The 21158-nt window shown below is 38.8% G+C and overlaps 5 protein-coding genes across 5 annotated transcripts; 3 read left to right on the top strand and 2 right to left on the bottom strand.

Moving 5' to 3' along the window:
* The first annotated feature begins 2021 nt into the window (after positions 1 to 2021).
* On the top strand, positions 2022 to 4385 carry LOC104825063 (putative glycerol-3-phosphate transporter 2). Its single transcript, XM_010557315.2, has 2 exons — positions 2022 to 3293; positions 3475 to 4385. Exons 1-2 carry the CDS (start codon positions 2291 to 2293, stop codon positions 4044 to 4046), a joined length of 1575 nt encoding a protein of 524 aa, XP_010555617.1. The 5' UTR covers positions 2022 to 2290; the 3' UTR covers positions 4047 to 4385.
* Positions 4386 to 4487: 102 nt separating this feature from the next.
* On the bottom strand, positions 4488 to 5083 carry LOC104825062. Its single transcript, XM_010557314.2, has one exon. It carries the CDS (start codon positions 4905 to 4907, stop codon positions 4731 to 4733), a length of 177 nt encoding a protein of 58 aa, XP_010555616.1. The 5' UTR covers positions 4908 to 5083; the 3' UTR covers positions 4488 to 4730.
* Positions 5084 to 6117: 1034 nt separating this feature from the next.
* LOC104825064 (E3 ubiquitin protein ligase RIN2-like) lies at positions 6118 to 12594 on the top strand. Its single transcript, XM_010557316.1, has 13 exons — positions 6118 to 6220; positions 6814 to 7123; positions 7638 to 7715; positions 8063 to 8149; positions 8252 to 8373; positions 9041 to 9137; positions 9251 to 9356; positions 9504 to 9661; positions 9757 to 9894; positions 9975 to 10042; positions 10121 to 10339; positions 11419 to 11788; positions 12021 to 12594. The coding sequence occupies exons 2-13, from the start codon at positions 6887 to 6889 to the stop codon at positions 12075 to 12077; spliced, it is 1737 nt and encodes a 578-aa protein (XP_010555618.1). The 5' UTR covers positions 6118 to 6220; positions 6814 to 6886; the 3' UTR covers positions 12078 to 12594.
* A 2814-nt stretch (positions 12595 to 15408) lies between these two features.
* On the top strand, positions 15409 to 16116 carry LOC104825065 (21 kDa protein). The gene has a single exon (XM_010557318.1). It carries the CDS (start codon positions 15417 to 15419, stop codon positions 16044 to 16046), a length of 630 nt encoding a protein of 209 aa, XP_010555620.1. The 5' UTR covers positions 15409 to 15416; the 3' UTR covers positions 16047 to 16116.
* Positions 16117 to 16691: 575 nt separating this feature from the next.
* LOC104825066 (21 kDa protein) lies at positions 16692 to 17715 on the bottom strand. The gene has a single exon (XM_010557319.2). The coding sequence runs from the start codon at positions 17505 to 17507 to the stop codon at positions 16899 to 16901; it is 609 nt and encodes a 202-aa protein (XP_010555621.1). The 5' UTR covers positions 17508 to 17715; the 3' UTR covers positions 16692 to 16898.
* Positions 17716 to 21158: the final 3443 nt, after the last annotated feature.

A 21158-nucleotide genomic window follows, 5' to 3' on the forward strand; every position in this document is an offset into this window, starting at 1 on the left:
GAGACATGCCGTCGGAACGAGATGACATAACATATGTCAGCAATATTATCCAGATATCACCGTGTGACATTGTGACCATGTGACCGTGTGATCGTGTGACTGTGTGACCGTGTGACCGTGTGACCATGTGACTGTGTGATCATGTGACCGTGTGACCATGTGACTGTGTGATCATGTGATCATGTAACCATGTGACCGTGTGACCATGTGACCGTATAAACTTACAATATTTGTAATCCATATTCCGTGTGACAAAAGCTCTTTCTCGAAACTTGGACTCTGTAATGTATCCAGTCCTGACTTTCTCAAATGCTTTATGACTCTGACCGTGTGACCTTATCCTTCGAATCCTCATGTGATCGAAATTCATCAATTTCACTCAATTTTGACCACAAACACAACATTTTATTTCAAAATCTCGAAATTTTCAAAAATATCCAAAACTTTAATACTTTTATCGATCAATCTCGAAGCCACCTTCAATTCAATTGAAAGAAATCTAAAATCAAACAAATCTGAAAAAAAATCAAAATTTAATTACCATACAATTCTCATTCTCGTTCGAAGATTACGAGGAAGATGAACTTGAATCATGTTCTTTGCTCTCGTCGTTACTTCTTCTTTCAATCTCTAATGTAACCTAAGATTTTGATGGGTAAACGAAATTTATGAGAGAAATCGAGATTTAAGGCACAAATCGACGAGAGATGGAGGAGAGTTCGACGATTTTGAGAGAGAGAACGAAAGAAAAATTGAAAAAAAAATGAAAATAAGAGAGGGAACGAATGAAGATGATAAAAGTGAAATAAAATAAAGATGATTTTGAAGTTACGTTCTTTGTTATCGTCATTTTTTCTTCTTTGAATCTCAAATCTAGTTTAAGATTTAAAGAGAAAACGAAATTTTTTAAAGAAAACTGAAGGAAAATTGAGATTTAACAATAAAAATCTGTGATTTTTTTAGAGAGAGAATAAAAATGGTGAAAGGTAGGAGAGAGAGAAGAACCACGAGAGAAGATAATGAAGTTGTTACTTTTATTTTTTTATTTTGAATTTTTTAAATTAAAAAAAAGAAGGGTTTTTGGTCTTTTCATAAATATTTGAGGGTGTTTGTGTCTTTGACATGTGAAAGAGAGTTTTTTGTTTAATTTTTTGTTTTGAGGGTATCATCAGAAGTACAAATAGCACCAAGAGGGTATATCAGCTATTTCCCCTATCTTGACACTGATTTTTTTTTTAAAAAAAAATTTGTAAGGAGGATTTTTGGATGATCATCATCATCATCATTAAAATAATGTAAAAAATTAATAACATCTCTCTGCTTGCTTGTCACGATTATGCATATTTTATTTTTAAAAAAAAAAATCCCCAATACCTTCTGGTGTTTCCTTCACCGTGTCGGAAATAATTATATATAAACTAAATCATCTGGATCAGATAATTGGTATCACTTGCATACTTGCGTAGATACATACACATTTTAGATTTTCTAGACAAATTTTTAAATAAATTTCCAATTTTGTCTGTAATAAAAATAAGGGTATATGTGACTTTTTTCAAATTTTTTTTTAAAATTTGTTGAAAAAGGTAAAACGTCAATGAGGGAGTATTATATATATAGCCGTATATACATAATTCGAATACGAGCTTTGCATGAATACATACGCGTTAAGTAATGTCGGAGAGTTAAGAAGAGTCAGAAGACAGATAAGGCATGAGCTAACGAATGAACAAAACAAAGGGCAAAATTGGTATTTAACACGATCACTAAGTTCGTTAATCTCACGTTGGTTAAGTAGTTACTTGATGTTCAAGTTAGTTAATCTCACGTCGGTGAAGTAACGTTTTCCCCTCACAGCTTGTCCGACCATATAAGAGAGAGAGAGAGAGAGAGAGAGAGAGAGAGAGAGAGAGAGAGAGAGAGAGAGAGTTGAAATTATTTCTTCCCAAATTAGGTTTCATAATCCAAAGGTAAGCTGATTGATCGCTTTTGATCTCATTTGTTTCATATAAATCCTTACATCTATTTTCCAACATATTTTCTGTCCTGTTTGCTCATTGAATACCAAAGGTTTCTTCTTTCCCAAGTAAAAGATGATAAAGAGGCAATCTTATAAACTCATTCTTTGTCAAGAATACGACGTATTGATGATATGTTCTTTAGTTTCTGTCCTTGAATCCATCGAGTCCCTGTAGACTTGTAAGTGACCTGTTCAAAGAAACATGAACTCGAAGTTCCATTACAAGGAGTAGAAACACCCATCTTTCATAATGTCTGAAATGTTTTCCATATGAATGAATACAGATATTTCTTGTCGTCTCTTCAGGTTCCGAACATGTCGTCGTGGACTTCATCCCGGTTTCTGTACGAGGAAACCAAGCCATGGGGCATTCAGTTCCTGGAACGGCTCAAACCCTCAGGAAGACTCTCCTTCAAGAACTACCAAGCCATTGTCTTTGTCCTGACCTTCGTCTCTTACACCGCCTTCCACGCTTCCCGAAAGCCTAACAGCATTGTCAAGGGCACACTTACCGACCCCTCAACTGGACACTTCAACAGGGCTGACGGGAGAGGGTGGGCCCCGTTTGATGGCTCGGATGGACCCGCCTTGCTTGGCCAGATAGACTTGGCTTTCCTCTCGGTCTATGCCATTGGGATGTTCGTCGCTGGCCACTTGGGTGATATGTTAGACCTCAGGACGTTTCTGACAATAGGAATGATCGGGACAGGACTGTTCACAGCCCTGTTTGGGGTCGGACAATGGGCCAATATCCACAGCTTCTACTATTTCCTTGGGGATCAGACCCTTGCAGGATGGTTCCAGTCAATCGGGTGGCCTTGTGTGGTCGCCCTTTTGGGGAATTGGTTCGACAAGAGGAGGAGAGGAATGATCATGGGAATCTGGAGTGCTCACACATCGCTTGGCAACATCATCGGGTCCCTGATCGCGTCTGGTTTGCTGAAATACGGCTGGGGATGGTCTTTTGTGGGTCCTGCATTGCTCATAACTTTTCTAGGTATTGTGGTGTACCTTTTCCTGCCGGTGAATCCTTATGCTGTGGGGGCCGAGAGAGATGGGACTGAAGTGGATTCCACGATGAGGCTCGGGGACACTATCTCAGAGAGCCTACTAGTGAGCTCTCGGATGAGCACCGGACTTGACAGGAGAGCTGTCGGGTTCTGGTCCGCTTGGAAAATTCCCGGTGTCGCTCCTTTCGCCCTCTGCCTCTTCTTTACCAAGTTGGTTTCTTACACTTTCCTCTACTGGCTTCCCTTCTATGTCAGCCACACCGGTATGTCCTGATTTCTTGTTCCTCTGCCCTGTTCATCATTAAGACTATTAGATAGATCAGAGTAGGAAAAGACTCAACTTAATACCTAGGACATATCATTCTGTATCTTTCATCCTCCCTCCTGCTTGCACTGTGTGTTGTTTGGTTAAAGATTCAGACATTCTCTCTCAACATGTTGCAGAGATTGGAGGAGAGTATCTGTCGGAGGAGACAGCGGGAAACTTGTCTACCCTCTTTGACGTGGGAGGCGTTGTTGGAGGGATCCTAGCAGGATATGTCTCGGATCAACTCGATGCCCGAGCCACTGCAGCAGCAGGATTCATCTACTTAGCCATCCCGGCTCTTTTCCTCTACAGAATCTATGGCCACATCTCCATGGCCATCAATGTCATCCTCATGTTCATAGCTGGAATGTTTGTCATCGGTCCCTATGCTCTCATCACAACTGCTGTCTCGGCTGATCTCGGTACCCATAAATCGCTGAAAGGCAATGCCAGGGCTGTGGCTACTGTTACCGCTATTATAGATGGGACAGGTTCCATTGGAGCCGCCATCGGACCGGTCCTCACGGGTTACATCTCTGCCATCAGTTGGAGCGCAGTGTTTTACATGCTGATGGCCGCAGCATTCGTCTCGGGGTTATTGCTTACAAAGCTTGTCATTGCAGAAGTGCAAGCTAAGCTGTCTGGATCAGCTGATGAAGAGGCCATATCTGCACCTTTATCCAGACCTCCCATTGATGTCCTCACCTGACCTGAAGTCCCTTTTCCTGCTGTTTCATCTGGTGTTTTGTGTTAAGGTTTCTGGGTGTCTTCCAAATTTTCACAAGAGAGATTCTTGTCTCGACTCTCGACTCTTTTGTTCATCTGCATTTCTTCGGTCTTTTGCCAGTTTTCTGAAGGTGTGAATGCGAAAAATAACTCTCCCTGCTGAAGTTCCACAATGTTTCAAAGGAAGACATTTCCTGAAACCAAAGTTATATATCTTTGAAACAAAACCTATATGCCTAACCCAGAAGAGGCACTTGACGATGAACAACTACTTCTCTATCTACAGCAGAACAACAACTCTAACTGAGTTCCAAAAACATCTCGCAAAGCCAAGTCTTTCTTGTCAGAGAAGTAAGTCTGAGGTTCATCCCGCATGTGCAATCCAAACTATATATATGTATATATATATATATAAGGGATCATCATCCCAGAAGAACGCTGTGCATTAAAATGATAAATCAGGCCGAGAATTTTGGCAACTAGATACAAAATCTCAGTTTCCATCAACTGAAATCGTAGAAGACCGATCGCGACTTTCTAATCACCCATGATCCCAATCGTCCACTTTACCCACAACACTATAAGAAAAAAAGTATCAAATTCACATGAAAATTTAGACCCTTTTTTCTTCTTCTTTTTTTTTGCTGGAGAAGCCGGTGGAACTCGATCAACTCTCGTCCCTGCTATTGGGCTTGGGCTTGCGATACTTCTCCTCCACTTGCTTGGCCGTTGAGAAGGTGGATTCCGCGAGCTTCTTGATGTTCGGGACGTTGTAGTTCTGGGCGATGTAGATCCCGCAAACGGTGCCCGCGATGAACGAGAAGCTGCTCCGTATAAACCCCATCTCCTCTTCCTTCTCCTCTATGATGCTCGAATTAGGGTTTTCAGGCGTCCGATCAAAACGCTGATCGGAGAAAATAAGGTTCGGAATCAGAAATTGATCGCGGGTTCAGACAGAGAGCTTCTTCTGCAGAGGGAATCACTGCAAGAGGGTTCTCGAAAGGAAATTCCAATTTAGGTTTCGTCAAAATGACCATAATAATCGAATAAATAAGATTTGGAGCAAACGATGTCGTTTATCGTTTAAACCCGATATCTTGGGCTCGCTTGGGCCCATTCAAACTTGGGACGCCATTATACGTATGTTTATCATGGAAGGCCTTTTTTTCTTCCCATTTTGACCAACATTTTAATAAAAATATCATTTGCAGGTAGATATTCAAGTTATAGTAAAATTCATTATTTAGTTTTTAGTTTTGAAAATCATGTTTATTTAATTTTTAAATCGTTTTAGAATTTTACGAACTGTTAGTATTTGGTTTAATTTAATTTTTTAAAAATTTAAATCAAAATTAATTTAAATATTATTTGAACTCAACCAAAATGTCCATCTCTATAAATTACTATGAATATGACATCTTGAAATAGAAAAGTAAATCTACGTCCATTCAAGTGATATTTTCTTAAATAATATACATATGTTTAAAATATTTAAAAGCAACATAAGAAGTGCTTAGTTTTTTTTAAAGAGAAATTATAATTTTTTTCATTTATAATTTCTAATAAATTTTTAAAAACTCCAAGTGGAACAAAATATATGTAGGTAAATTGATATAATTTTTCAAAACTAAATTAATTAAATTCTCATATTACATATGAAGATAAATATTTAAAAAAAATCAAAGGGAATCAAACCTAAAATTGAAAGAAAACTAATCAAAAGCCTAAATATAAACACCAGATTTCATTATATTCTCATTTAATGAACGTCGCCAAACTAAACACTAATTAATCATGCAACATATTGAAGACCAAATAAATTATAATCATAATCTAGAAACTCGAAATAATTAAGCCTTTTATCGTAAGCCAAAACACATTTCAATAACTGAATAAATAATATATGAATTAAGTAAAACAAATTTTTTTGTCGAATATAGTAATTATTTTTGGCAGGCAAATATATATTAGAGTATAGATTGGAGTTCAATGTACTTTTGCTTTACTTTATTTTTATTATATTTTATTCGTATATATAAAGAAAAAAATCTGAAGAAAACGCTTTAGGTTTCTGTTCTTTTACTTTTCCTTCTCGATCGAGAGAGAGAGGCAATCGGTGCTGAAGAGAATTTTCAATCGGCAACTTCGCGGAATCAGGTTCTCACGTTTTGATCCATCGTTCATCGTTGTAGAACTCTTTTTGTTTGCTGATGCTTTTCATTTCGATAGCTGAATTCTGGAAATTTCCCCTGTTTCAGCTCATTTTGGTCCTTCGGTTCCATGAATTTCCCAGTTTCGTTTTGGTTTTTGTGTTTAATTTACGGTGTTAGGATTTTGTCTCGATGGTTTTGAATCTGGAGAGTCAAGACGATCGCCCTCTGTATCATTTTAGCTATCGAACAATTCCCGTTTTGACGGTGGATGATACCATTTATTGATTTTCTCTATCCCGGATTCATCTTCGAACACAGGGAAGAACTTAATCTTTTCTAAGAAAGGCAAGAATCGGATTTGGTTGTCTGATGTTGTGAAGCTCAATGGCCTTTGCTCTATAGATCCTGCATTATCTTCCTTCTGATGCAAAATGGAAGGATCCTATCTTACCCTTATACTTGGTCCTGATGATAAAATTTCAAGAGTTCCTGAACTGATAGATGATTATGAAGATTCTGTCTTTGGTACATTGTTTGATCGTTTATGGCTGTTCAGCCCATCTAAGTTAGTACTGCTTGAAAATTGTGCTAATGCAGGTAGCATCATGCTAATTTGATTAGATGAGATTCCGGGGGCTGAGATTCAGTGTGAAGGCAGTAATAATTCCTGATGGGTATAAGGTATTTGCCGATTTCGGTGGCATCAACGGCTCTGAGCTTTGTTGGTCTTCAAGCTTGGGCAGAGCTGTCATTGAATAAACTCAGAGCAGATGGGCTAATCGGCCGTAATATTTCGTTAGGGGATTCCGAGCGTGCCCTTGAATTTCTTCTGGGTTCTTTCGGTACAATTGCATTGCTTGCAAATTTTGCCCTCAATGTATATTTTCTTCTGGTTCTTTCTCTCAAGGTAAGAGTGATATTCTGCTGCTATTGAACTTGAACTTGTTTAGGTGCCCATGAAAAAATTTAAAAATGTTGTCTTCATAACACTTTAGGCATACGTACGGTTATGATGTTTTCTCAAACCGCGTTACTCTTACCCTTATAGGTTTTCTTGCTGCTGTGGAACTATTTCTATGTGTTCAATATATCCAACATCTCGTAACTGGTTGTGCTACTGTTTGCAAGAGATCCAATGTATAGGTCTTATTCTGGTTATAAGCTGCAGCATCAAAAATAGTTTTTGTGTTCAAATAAAGTACTATTGGTAGGAAGCAAATTTCCGGATCTATTTTTGTCTTTTGCTGGTTAATGGCTTATATGATATGATAAATCTCAAGGATATAGAACTCTATGCTGTCTGTTGGCCTCAGTAACGTCACTAGCGTAGATAGGTTTGTTACATACTGATTGCTTATTTCTCTTTGGAATGTATTTGGACCATTTTTTTGGTTCTAATGGTCCTTGGACATTTCTTGCAGACTCTATTTTTCGGATATTTGTATGCCGTTGAAACAAAAAAGTTACTGGAGCGCCTTGCGAATTACATTATTTACAAGGTAATTATTCATCTTTTTTGCAAGACAGTAGATTTTAGCAGAGGAAATCCTGCATTCCGTCTTTATGATATATGAGTGGTATCCATCACTGAATATCTTGACTACTGCACAAAGGTCTTACCATACATAGCAGTGTAATGGAAAAGCAGAAATAGAATAAGTTGCGATGGTTTAAAGATGTGTTTACTTGGACAAATACATCTGCTACATTGATATAATTTTTCCCTTTTAACTTCTTTTGCATTAGCATCTGTTTTGTTTTGTTGTAAACTTGTAATTTGAGTTTGCAGTCCATACATATATTTTTTATATTTGTAGACTAAATTTTTGTTACTGGCTCTGTCTAGGGAACGTTCTTGCCATTAGTTGTTCCACCAACAATATTTCAGGGGGTCCTATGGACGATCTGGCTGACTGTCCTGTGCACTCTAAAGGTTTGGAATACAGACTCTTTGAAAATGTAGGCTTTCATATTTTATGATAAAAAAGCTTCACTTATTTGTCAGACATCCTCTTACAATCTTGTAATGTTGTAGATGTTTCAAGCTTTGGCCAGAGATCGACTTGAACGATTGAATGCATCTCCATCTTCTACACCTTGGGCATACCTTCGTGTGTATTCAGTGTTGTTCCTGGTTCTCTCTGTTGACCTCTTCTGGTATTGCCTTAATGCTTGTGATAAATATTGAGTTTCAACCTTTATTTTTTTATTTATTTTAACTACGAAAGATATGATTCCCTCACATATAATTGGAACTTAGATATTGAATTTTTTCCAAGGTGGGAAACAAATTGATCTGTGTCTATGAATGTTCTGCGCATGGCTGATGCTCCTAATAGTTTCAAGGGAAAATATATGTTCTGTGGAAACTAGTTCTGGTCCTGCACATACAAGACAACTAAATTTTTAAGTGAATGCATCTCTTAGATTTGGCCTAATCTTTTAAAAACAATTTGTTGAATTTTGCGTAAGATGAATAGCTGTTTCCAGTTTGCTCTCTATGTTTGGGATACATGGTGAATTATCTTCTTGATAAATCATCTATGCATGCAAATCTCTGTTCTATGACGAAATGAAAGCAACTAAATTTGCTGCTGAATACGCGTACTGCCCCACAATTATATCGAGCAAGGAAGGTGTCACCCATGAAATTCCTTCTGTTTTATTGTCCATGCGGTTGAACTAGGAAACTGGAGATATGTTTGATTCATCTCCTTAGGAAGTATCGTATGCTGTTCTGATTGAATGATTATCACCAAGCTTGTGGTTAATGCTTAGACAATGTTTTGAGTGCTAAAATTCATTTGTTTGTTTGATCTTGCAGGATACGGCTCTCACTAATGATATACAATACAACTGGCTCATCTGTGTATCTGTTGTTACTTTATGAGCCATTCAGTATAGCTTTTGAGACCATGCAGGTACATTAGTGATATCAGTTTCTTCATTGTTCACATGTTACCTTTATTTTCTTCTAAACCGTGATTGAAGGACTAGAAGGTTGATCGCTGTCACATAATGGATTATTTTGTAGGCACTTCTAATTCATGGGTTTCAGCTACTTGACATGTGGATAAACCACGTAGCAGTCAAGAATTCAGACTGCCCAGGATCTAAGTTCCTTGATTCCATGACAGCAGGTTTTGTCTTCTTTGTGTTATTCCAGTTGTTATTGTTCTCTATTAGAATCTCGACATTCAATCTCTTGAAGTTTTTGTTCTATTTAGGCTCCACATCCCTGGTGTGAATTCTTACCCTTTTATGGTTTTTATGTATCTGTGGCGTAGGCTCGCTGTTGGAATGGAAAGGCCTCCTCAACCGAAACCTTGGTTTTTTGTTGGACATGGCTACTTTGGTGATGGCCCTTGGTCACTACTTGCACATCTGGTGGCTTCATGGCATGGCTTTTCATCTGGTGGATGCAGTTCTGTTTCTCAATATACGTGTAAGTGTCCTATTGGTTCTTTTAAAGTGTTGCTTGCTGTTGGTACTCAATAGGCAACCCCCAATTGTTGTATTATTTGTATTTGATTTTGGCAGGCCTTGCTAAGCGCGATTTTAAAACGTATAAGAGGATACATCAAACTGAGAGTAGCTCTAGGGGCCCTCCATGCAGCACTTCCTGACGCAACTCTGGAAGAGTTACGTGCATATGATGATGAATGTGCTATATGCCGGGTAAGCTTTTGCCTTAGAAACATTTGCCTATCTACCCTTTTCATTTTCCTCCATAATCTTGACTATATTGTGAATGACAGGAACCTATGGCAAAGGCCAAAAAGCTTCACTGTAATCACCTTTTCCATCTTTCATGCCTACGATCCTGGTATGCTATGTCTACCAACCTTGCGTTCTCTCGCAATCCTGTGCGGATTGTTATTCATCTAATATTTGCAACTGGCAGGTTGGATCAAGGTCTCAACGAGGCATACTCGTGTCCTACGTGCCGTAAGCCTCTTTTTGTCGGCAGAACAGAAACTGAAGCAAACCCTCGCACAGGAGAAGTCTCAAATGCTGAGCAGTTAGCTCATCAGCATGGCAGACAAAACAATCTTGGACATGCTCTAGCTACTGGATTATTTCCTACGGAGATGCCAAATTCTGCTGAAAGAGATCCTTGGAGGTACTGATCTTTTTTTCAGTTATAATTTCTTCTTGGGTATGTAGAAGTAGCATCTTTCCTTCCACGTTGAATTTCATAATATAAGTGAAATTAAGCAACTGTCGGTTTGTGAGGATCAGTTTTGGTGCCTCTCTCGGGATTTCTTGTCCAGGAGCGCCCTCTTGAACTGAATCTATTTTTGGTTTGTACTAGTTCTCATCCTTTTATCTAGGGGTGTCAAAATCACCGGGCCGGGCCAGCCCGGCCCGAGCCCGACACAAGCCCGAATATTTACGGGTCGGGCCGGCCCGGCCCGAAAAACCAACGGGCCTAAAATCTTCGGCCCGGAGCCCGGCCCTATGGGCTTTTTTCGGGTTCGGGCCGGGTTTCGGGCTTAAAATTTTTTTAAAAAATTATAAACAAATTAAAATAATAAAAATACAAAAAATTTTAGTACATTTCGTGATAATTAAAAAAATAAAAAATAGATTACAAAGTTATATATTTTGATCTAATATAAATTTAAATTTAAAATTTTTTAATTTTATATGGTAATAAATTTTTAAAAATGATAATTTATTATATTTTTCATTTGGAATAAGTATTTGAAACTAATAGTATTATAATTTTGATTATATCATTTATGAAAATATTATATCCTGAATTATTTAGTATTAAACAAGTTTTTAGTTTTTAGAACTTTCTATTATTATATAATATTTGTATATTTTTTATATATGTATATACATTATAAAATATATATATATATATATATATATATATATATAAAAGATTGAATAAATGTATATATATGATCAAATATGTGTGAAATATATATATGTATATCTATATTTACCTATATACATATATATTTATACATATAATTTATTTTTTTAATCGGGCCTACGGGCCGGGCCGGGCCGACCCGGCCCGAACCCGCTTTTGGCCCGTAATTTTCCGGGCCGGGCCGGCCCGGCCCGAAAAACGAACGGGCCTTGATTTGTAAAGCCCAAGCCCGCAAATTTTACGGGCGGGTTCGGGCCGGGTATCGGGCCTCGGGCTATTTTGACACCAGGGCCTACTTTTATCACACAAAATAGGAATTCAGGTCTGGATCCAAGCTGGCTGCAAACATGGTCGGGTCAAGGTGTTGATGCCGCTGGTCCCTCCACAGCCACCAGATCTGCTGGACTGGACCGTGTTCAGATGATGATGAGGCATCTTGCATCAGTTGGGGAAAGCTATGCTCAAACTGCACTTGAAGATGCTGCTTGGGGTCTCTGGCCGATGAACGCATCGCAAGCATCAACTTCTTCTACATCCACTCCTCCTGATGTCAGTGGAAGAGCTGGTGGCCTGCATCTGAGAACTCCCTCTCGTACAGCGAATGAAAACATGGCGAATATACTAGCAATGGCCGAGACCGTGAGGGAAGTCCTGCCACACGTGCCAGATGAAATAATTCTCCAGGTAAATGTTACACGCAAATTGTAATAATCTGTATGCTTCCTGAAGGCCCGAATTCTACATGTCTGGTATTGTGTCACTTTGGTAGTTTTTCTGTTTGCATAGATCGAAAGGAATTCCGTATTCGTTTCCCTAAAACATAATTCTCATCTTGAGATAGATGGGTCAGTTTTTGCAGCTGTTTCCGAAACTTTTCTGACTTGATATAAGACCTGCTTCAACTCGGTTTTTGCAGGACCTCCAGAGAACAAATTCTGCTGCGGTTACAGTGAACAATCTTCTCCAGATGTGATAACTTTTTTTTTGAAGTGTTGAGCTCTTCCTTTTGAAGCTCGAAGATTCCTACCGTCAGATAAAATCAGTCAGGTCACAGCCTTGTTTTTATGTTTTACTCTCCACCAAAACCTCGAGAAGCTACATCCGCTGTATATAGAGGCACCTTAAATACTGTCTTAAGAAGAGAGAAAAAAAAAAGAGAGAGGCTCTGGAGTCTGTTGTAGCTTTATTCACCGTTCTCTGGAGAAAAAATAAAGCTCGGATACTTATCGAAGTTGATGACTTGGCGGGTCAGAGAATATCTCTTCATAGTCTCACCTTGGCTTCAATATCGAGGGCAGTAACCATTCCGAGCTATGTACTTGTGGCTGCTGCTTCCTCTTACCTGTATACAATGTGTAATTTTCAATAAAATGTCAATTGAAATGTACTGTTATCGATCCAATAGCTGTTAGTATTAAATGTATAAAACTCTTGCTGAACTTTTTTTTCCTCTGAAAATTTAAAAGCTGTCCTCTATGTCAGCTTCTGTACTGAAAACTTTGTACTTCTGCAGCAGCTAAATCCTTTATATAAGCTTTGGTTTCACAGGTATCGTGCTTTCTGGCTATGGAGTAAAGATTCGCTGAAGGGCACAAATCTTGGTCCTGATGCCAAGTTCTTGGTAGGATCTGTTTTTTGAAGTTCATACTAAGGTATTTTTGTCATTTTTTTTTCAAACGCAGGCTTCGGAGCAATCCAAAGAGGCTTACATGGCTTTTCGAAGATAGACGGTTTTATTAAGCCGTTAAAGAAGCAGACAAGGGGCATTGTCAACCTCCTCCATCTTCGAGGCAACAACTATTAGGTACTTCAAAATATTGCCTTAAAGTTTTGGGTTCACATTTTATAGCGCGAATCTAGCATTTGTGTGGTTGTTAAGTTTTAGGAATGGTCAATGAATGTCTGGAATACACAAGCATGAAAGCACACATTTTTCACCTGGATCTAGCGCCACACTCGTTTGTTTTTGTCTCTTTGAATCGCCCATCGCCTTTTTTGCTTCCTAAGTCTACGGATTCGCATCGGTTTTGAACTCATTCGCAGCATTCGATCGTTTTTCACTATCCTTGTCTATTCCCATGAGCTTTTTCAGCAAATTCATCTCGATTCAGAAAACAATGTTACTCGTGATGCTTTTTTTCTTTTCTTTTTTTCTTTTATTACACGCGTGATTTCACACATTTACAAAGTTTAAAGACTTGGAGGTTCATGTAAGTTTCAAAACATTTGCTCCCCTCTTCTTCCTTGCATCATCTTTGTCCCACAAATCCCATGAGCTCAGTTCATGCTCAACGTCTTCTGCGTTTTTTACAGGGAAACTTCAAGAAACAGCACATAAGCAGAAGCAGAGCATCTCTCTTTGGCCAACAACACGACCTGCGTGTTGTGGCTCAATCATCTTCTTCCGACAACAGGTTCGCCATACCAAACTGTTAGCTGCGACTTCTTCAGTCCAAGTTTGATCGCCTATATCTTTTATTATCATATATAGATTTGAGGGGATGCCCTTAGGAGTATCCTACCCTCAAAGTGTTTTTTTTCTTCCATTTCTTTTATATGTATTTTCATCAATTTATTGTAGTTTATTTAAAAAAAAAATATAAAGAAATGGAGAGTTACGAATAGATTGAAAGCTTTATCTTATAATTCGACTAATAATATTAAATACACATTCGTGTGCGAGGTTCGGGACTACCTAATTCGAAAGAAAAAAAAAATTGTGAAAATTGTGGCCTCTATTCCATTTAAATCAAAATCTTATAGAGATATACATATAAACATATCACATTGGGATCAAAACTTCATCGCATGTATGTATATTATAGAGGTATAACAATATCATATTAGATTAGTGTATAAAATGTAAGGTTTCTTTATTAGTGTAGAATTGTATATGTATATAATAAATGGTGCAATGTATGTTTATAGGTGTTTGTATTGATTCATGCATGCAAACGTACAACTACAAGACCTAGCGTGGGATGTAAAGTACTATATAATAAACAAATACAAATCAATATTTTTATTTTTTTTATAATTCGAAAATTTACTATATTTTCGTTTTAACTATATCTCTCCAAAGATCAGAAAAATTCATTTGAATACGTTTGAACTTGAGTTGGAAAGAAGTTTTATCTCGATCCAGAGATAGAGTCAATTTTGGATTAAGTCAATACTTTGACGATGCTCTTCTCTTCAAAATGAATAATTTTCTAACATCTTTAGATTTTATTTCATGCATTTTTTTCTGCTCTTTCGAAATCTCGTCAAAATGAATCTTAGTATCAATTTATATTGTGATAATAAGATACAAATTACTATTTAAAATTAGATTATCCTTGCATGAAATCGAGGTTCTTTTTAGTTTTATCCCCTCTCATGAAATGGAGTTTCGTCTTCATAATGTACTCTCTGCATGTTCGGCCATAATCTGTGTAATGTTTCTATTAAAATGTAACAAATCCAATTTATCCAAATCGGATCAGATATATAAAAATTCGATTGGATGTATTTTTAAATTAGATTAAATAAATCTTGATCGAATATAAAAATAATTTAACAACAAACAAAAAGTATTGTACATAGAATGCGTATAGTTTTTGGAACGCATTATGCGATGTGTATGTGTGTATATATATATATATATATATATAAGATATGGTGTTGTACTCCGAAATACGAGATCTGAGGCACGTTCGTGACAAATGAATCACATCAAATGCCACCTCACATCTCCCCTGCGTAAACTACGGGACAGATCTGACCATTTTTCTAATCTATTACGAAACTCAATAATTAATTACACATATATACATGCATACACTAATTAATATACGATCTTGTATTTTCCACCATGAAAAGCAACTTAGTAGGGTGGCAATTTTAATTTCGGTTCACGTTATATGTTCGGATCCAATTTTTTCGATTTTAATAAAATTATATCCATTTGGTTTTTTTAACTTTTTAACTAGTTTTTATGGTTAAAAATATTTATTTTCTCATGAGATTTTGTGTGTTTTATTTTTATATTCTATTCAGATTTAATTTTTCGATTTAAAAAAGTGTAGAAATATCCGATTTTTTTATCGAATTGGATTCATTTGTCATTATTTTTTTTAGGTTTATAATCATGTTATATACACCTGCTTAAAGTACAATAAATGTTATTTCAATATAAAGTTACTAAAATATTAATATTTCCTACACCAAAGAAAAAAATATTTATATCTCCCCGTAGAGACAAAAGCAATCTCTGTTATAAATACGCTTCGCTTCTTCTCCGAGAGATTGAGAAAAAAGAAACCGTAAAAACATGAAACTCACGAGAGTCGCCACAAACATTTCCCATGTCTTAATCCTCTCTCTAACGCTCGTCGTTTTCGCACCAAACACCCCCAAAACGACAGCCCTTGCGCCAGCGAGCTACGCAAACTACAGGGCGTTCGTGAAAACGGCATGCAATTCGACAACATACCCCACGATGTGTTACAACTCCTTGTCGCCTTACGCGTCCGCCATTAAAGCCGATGAGATCAAGCTCTGCACCACCGCACTCAGCCTCAACGCCAAGGCCGCGAAGGAAGCCTCCTCAGTCGTGTCGAAGCTTCTGAAGAACGCCCAGATATCGTGCGGATCGATCCGACGGCCGGAAACGCTCATCCTCAGAGACTGTCTCGATGAGATCAGAGACACGGCCGATGAGCTGAAGCAAGCGGCGGTGGAGTTGAAGACTCTCAGCCGACGCGGCGGAGACGCGGCGGAGCGTGTGATGAACGCGCGGACGTTTGTGAGCTCGGCGTTGACCGACGAGACGACGTGTACGGACGAGTTTGACGAGAGGAAAGTCAACGCCGACATGAAGAAGAAGGTCAAGAAGGCGATGGTGAATCTCGCGAGGACCACTAGCATTACCTTGGCACTCTTCACCGGTTTACGTTATTGAATATATATACGTATTTGCATGCACTTTTTTTACGTTAAGCTTAGCTTTTTTTTATATATAAAATGGAACGATTTCGATTTAATATATATATATATATATATTATATACATAATACATATATGTGTGTGTGTATGTGTTTTAATTTGGGGGTTGACCTATATGCTATTTGCATGTTGTGTACGTGTTTTTATATTCGTATAAATGTATGTTTTTTCCATAAAAAAAAAACTGAGAACCTGAGAAAACCAATCCGACTCAGAAATCGAACCATAAAATCTGTGCAAACCAAACCAGAATAAACCGAAAATGAGAGTTTTGAAGGAAAAAAAGACGAAATTTGGGCCAGGCCTTTTAGCCCACAACTCTTTCATTCTCTCGTCCGGGCCTTAAGCCCATATCTATATCTCTCTCGTTTGGGCCTTAAGCCCATATCTCTCTCGTCTCTCTCTCTCTCTCTCTCTCGTCTCTTCTCTCTCTCTCTCTCTCTCTCTCTCTCTCTCTCTCTCTCTCTCTCTCTCTCTCTCTCTCACTGTTTGTTTGTAGTATACGAGTCAGTCGCAGTATCTCAGTAGACAGAGAGATGGATGGAGACACACACACACAATACCGTGGAGTTCTGTAAAGGTCACGATATTTTATCCATGCTTGATATAATATTTTCTTTCTTTAATAAAATTTAAATACAGTGAAATATCTGCGATTCGCCATGCTTCTATATTACAATATCACCATTCATGAACTGATGTGGATACAACACAACATGACGAGAATCAAAACCAGAAGCCATGGAGAAGTCACACACAAAATCTCAAGAAGATCCAAAACCCAGCCGGGATTTCAAGAAAAGGTTTTTCAATGCTTAGAGCCAAACTCGTTGATCAGAGCCAAAGCATTGCTCGTCTCCTGAGCGACGCGGACAATATGCGTCTTGACCGAGCTTTTCAGCTCCCCTTCCATGGCTTTCCCTCCGAACCCATCAAGACAAGTGTTCTCATCTGTAAGAGCGGCACTTGTCCACGTCTGGACATTGCTGAGGCAGAACCAGAAGTCTTGATCGCTCTGTCCTTCCTCGCCCAGATGCTTCAGCTCTTTAAGCGACTTGTTCAACCTATCGACTGTGTCACCCATCTCTTCGGCACAGTCTGAGACAGCCCCATGCTGTCTCTTCGTGATCCCCTTGTAGTCAGTCAGTTCGGAGATGTAGACTTTGGCCGATCTTGCTCGGTCGAGGCTCACCGCCAGTGCGGTCTCGGTCAGCTGACGTGGCCGTTTCTTGATCTCGCTCGCGTATGAAGAAAGAGACTGGAAGCACAGGTCGGGATATGAAGCCGCTTCACAAGAAGTTCGTACGAACTCGATGTCCTCTGTCGACTCCTCGAGCTTCCTGGCCATGGAGATTGATGCAGTGGTAGACAGACATAGAACAAACAGAATCAGGGAAAGATCGAAGACTTTCGCCATTTCGGGCTTCGGGATTTAAGGGCTGAAACCGAGAGTTTCAATGGAGATTTCGACGAAGGGGTTTTGGCCTTTTGGGATTTATATAGAGAGAGATTGAGAGGGAGTGTGAATGGAGAGAGAGAGATTCATTGATCCTTTGGTTGGTTTGAAGAAATAATAAATGGGCAGAACACTGTGGAAGTAAAGCCAGAGAATAAGAGCTGGCAAAGGCATTTCAGTTTCACATTAGAACAAAAATATGCATTTTTTAAAGTATTACACATATATGTATATATATATATATATTGGCCGACATGTTGTTGTTGTTTTTTCTTGGGATTCGGATAATGTAATAAGCAAGTGGGTTGTGTTCACTTCATTCATGGAGGTTTTGCATAAAATAAGGCGGATTCGTCGTGGGGCCGAATTCACGTAACCCCATGTTACTATGTCACATGTGACGATGATCACGAGAAAGAAGATTACGCAAAAAAAAAAAAAAGAATTGAATTATTCGACGAGAGAAATTCCAATCGAATGATGTCTGACTTTGGTTTCGAATCAATCATCGCAAGAAATCATTGCCACGCGAGACCACAAGCTGAGACCGTAACGCAACCATTTCTAACAGAGTTAAATGACGTAATTTACATCTGGTTCACACATGCGTTCTTGCTTTGTTACAAACACATGAGCCTATTGTATCATTTAACAGGCTACGATGTCATGTGGGGTGGACACAAGACACTTAGCTCGAGATTGAATATTTTTCTATCGAGGTGGACACAAGAACCCCTATTCTTTTTTAATACCGTATATGGCCCGTGACTCGGGTGTTCTTGAATACTCAGTCCACCGACAGAGGAAAATGGTCCGATGATGATGAGATCCTGACTTTTGAGCTTGGATCCGGATGTCGACCGACGATTACTCGTGTCCTTGTCAGTATTGAAGGAAAGGAAACATGCATGTTAGAAGAGTTGGAGGCATCACCTACGTTACATGATCTGCATGAAAAGGCCACGAAGACATAAGGAACAAGACACAAATGGAAAGGTACATAGAGACGTTGGAGATTCCCTCAGAAGAATACGCGCATGGGAATTCCTTAATCAAGGTTCTATAATATTGCCACATTGATTGTCTCCTTGATACACTTTCCCATTTGTATAGATATATATCTTTGTAAATAAGTCAACATACAGATATATATGTATGTACTCACGGACATAGAGAAAAATAAGAGACAAAGAGTATTATTCAGTAATCTTCTTTCAATTATTCTACATGGTATCAGAGGAGTGAAGATCTATCACGTCTCTCCATTTTTTTCTACTTCATCTCTTTTCTCACCTTGTTCTGTGATCGCTTACGGCAATGGAAAACCAGTTCAAACTTATTCCTATTGTCCTCACCGGCGATAATTATTTTTATTGGTCGAAAGCCGCAAAGGCCACGTTGAGTAGCCGTGGATTGTGGGGCCATATCACCACACCGCAAGGTTCCTCGCCTCTCCAAAATGCTGAGACCGAAAGCGCGGAGCCCGTGGCAGACAAAACGCCGACTGAGTCCGGTGACAAGAGCAAATGGTATCAAGCAGACCAGCAAGCTCTCGTTATCCTCCAAGGCTCACTCGAAGCTAATGTCTTGCAATCTTTCATAGCAATGGATTCAGCCAAGGCACTATGGGATGCATTGAAGAACGTTTATGGTAATCTCTCTAACATAAGCAGAATTTTTGAGATTAAAAAGAAGCTCTTCCAATTGCAGCAAAATGGACAACCATTTAACAAAATTCAAGGCGATTTCGGTGCGTTGTGGACCGAATTAGAAGAGATTCGCCCCATGACAATGGATGCCAAAGTGTTCAAGGAACGTATGGAAGAAGACAAAGTCTTCTCTATTCTCCTCACGTTGGATGGATCGTATAACGATCTTGTTTATCATATCCTCCGGCAGTCTCGGCTTCCCCCCTATGACGAGGTATGTATGATGATCAAACGTGAGGAAGGGGGACGAAACTTATTTGCAGGTTCGGGAGAGATAGCCCACTATCGTAAAGAATCGTCGCTTCTACCCTTCCGCAAAGATAAGAAAACAATTGTTTGTGCCCATTGCAAGAAGGCGGGTCATGCAAAGGAACGATGTTGGATCCTTAATCCACATCTCAAGCCCTCCCGCTACAAAGACTCTCCTTCCACACGAGAGAACGCTATGGCTGCGACCCAATCCATGTCTTTCACACCGGAAGAAATGGCGGGATTCAAACAACTCCTTCGTGCCATGAACTCTCACGATTCCGGTAATATGATCACAAACTCATCTCATTCTAATTCAGATATTATCATCGATTCCGGTGCAACTTCCCACATGTTTAGTAACGAAAAATGGTTTCATGATCTTAAAAATGCTTGTGGCTTAGTGTCGGTTGCTAATGGAAAATTTGTTCCAATTAAAGGACGTGGAAAATTCCAATTGTTTAACAAAGAGCTAAGTGGTTTATTTGTTCCCGACTTTCAAACCAATCTTTTATCAATCCCTAAACTTGTTGACGATGCAAATTGTCGTGTTCTTTTTGATGCTAATGGGGTTCTTTTTCAGGATACTAATTCGGGTGAGACACTCGGGAAAGGATTTAAGAAGAACAATCTCTACTATCTTGAAGACAATGCATTAGCATCACATTCCGCCTTTCATTCCATTTGGCATGCTAGATTAGGCCACCCACATCACCGAGTTTTACGTTTACTTATTCCACATTCTACCGTTGAACATCATTTTTGTGAATCATGTATTCTTGGTAAACACTGTCGTGTTGTCTTTCCGACCTCTACAAGAATATATGAAAATGCTTTTGATTTAGTTCACTCCGATGTCTGGACGGCTCCATGTTTTTCTCGAGATCTTTACAAATATTTTGTTACATTTATCGATGAAAAAACGAAATATACATGGATCACGTTATTAAAAAACAAAAGCGGTGTTCTTGATGCATTTAAACATTTTCATGCTTTTGTTACTAACCAATTCGGTATTAAGCTCAAATGTTTGAGAACAGATAATGGCGGCGAGTACGTCAGTAATGCATTCCGACAGTTTCTTCTCCTTCACGGAATTGTTCATCAAAAAACGTGTCCAGATACACCGCAACAAAACGGTGTTGCCGAACGTAAAAACCGACACTTGATGGAAGTAGCACGCACATTGATGTTCCACAAGCACGTTCCCAAATCCTATTGGAGTGATGCCGTAAAGATGGCGTGTTATCTAATTAATCGTCTCCCTACGCAAGTCCTTCACGACAAATCTCCGTTTGAGGTACTTTATCATCGCAAAGAATCACTAGACCACTTACGGGTTTTTGGTTGTGTTTGTTATGTTCTAGTTCCCGAAGGACAACGCAACAAACTTGACCCTAAGAGTGTTCGTTGTATTTTTCTTGGCTATCCCGTCGATCAAAAAGGCTATACGTGTTACAATCCTCACACGCGGCGTGTGTATACATCTCGAGATGTTAAGTTTCACGAAGATATTGCATATTACAGAGACAAGGATTGGAAGCACCTGGAAAATCTTGTTGATAGAGGCACTGACGATAACACCCCTCTATGTCAATTTCTAACAGCTCTTCAAAGAGAAAGCCTTTTGCAGGGATCTTCTTCGACGGACGTT

The sequence above is a fragment of the Tarenaya hassleriana genome, unplaced genomic scaffold (assembly GCF_000463585.1).
Source record: "Tarenaya hassleriana unplaced genomic scaffold, ASM46358v1 Cleome42, whole genome shotgun sequence".
In the NCBI taxonomy this organism is placed as follows: Eukaryota; Viridiplantae; Streptophyta; class Magnoliopsida; order Brassicales; family Cleomaceae; genus Tarenaya; species Tarenaya hassleriana.

Excerpts from the sequence above, each read along its gene's own strand:
- LOC104825063 (XM_010557315.2), top strand. The coding sequence starts at position 2,291 with ATGAATGAATACAGATATTTCTTGTCGTCTCTTCAGGTTCCGAACATG. Across the intron at positions 3,294-3,474 it reads CTTCTATGTCAGCCACACCG|AGATTGGAGGAGAGTATCTG; the intron begins GTATGTCCTGAT and ends AACATGTTGCAG.
- LOC104825062 (XM_010557314.2), bottom strand. The coding sequence starts at position 4,907 with ATGGGGTTTATACGGAGCAGCTTCTCGTTCATCGCGGGCACCGTTTGC.
- LOC104825064 (XM_010557316.1), top strand. The coding sequence starts at position 6,887 with ATGGGTATAAGGTATTTGCCGATTTCGGTGGCATCAACGGCTCTGAGC. Across the intron at positions 7,124-7,637 it reads TTCTGGTTCTTTCTCTCAAG|ACTCTATTTTTCGGATATTT; the intron begins GTAAGAGTGATA and ends CATTTCTTGCAG. Across the intron at positions 11,789-12,020 it reads CAGATGAAATAATTCTCCAG|GACCTCCAGAGAACAAATTC; the intron begins GTAAATGTTACA and ends CGGTTTTTGCAG.
- LOC104825065 (XM_010557318.1), top strand. The coding sequence starts at position 15,417 with ATGAAACTCACGAGAGTCGCCACAAACATTTCCCATGTCTTAATCCTC.
- LOC104825066 (XM_010557319.2), bottom strand. The coding sequence starts at position 17,507 with ATGGCGAAAGTCTTCGATCTTTCCCTGATTCTGTTTGTTCTATGTCTG.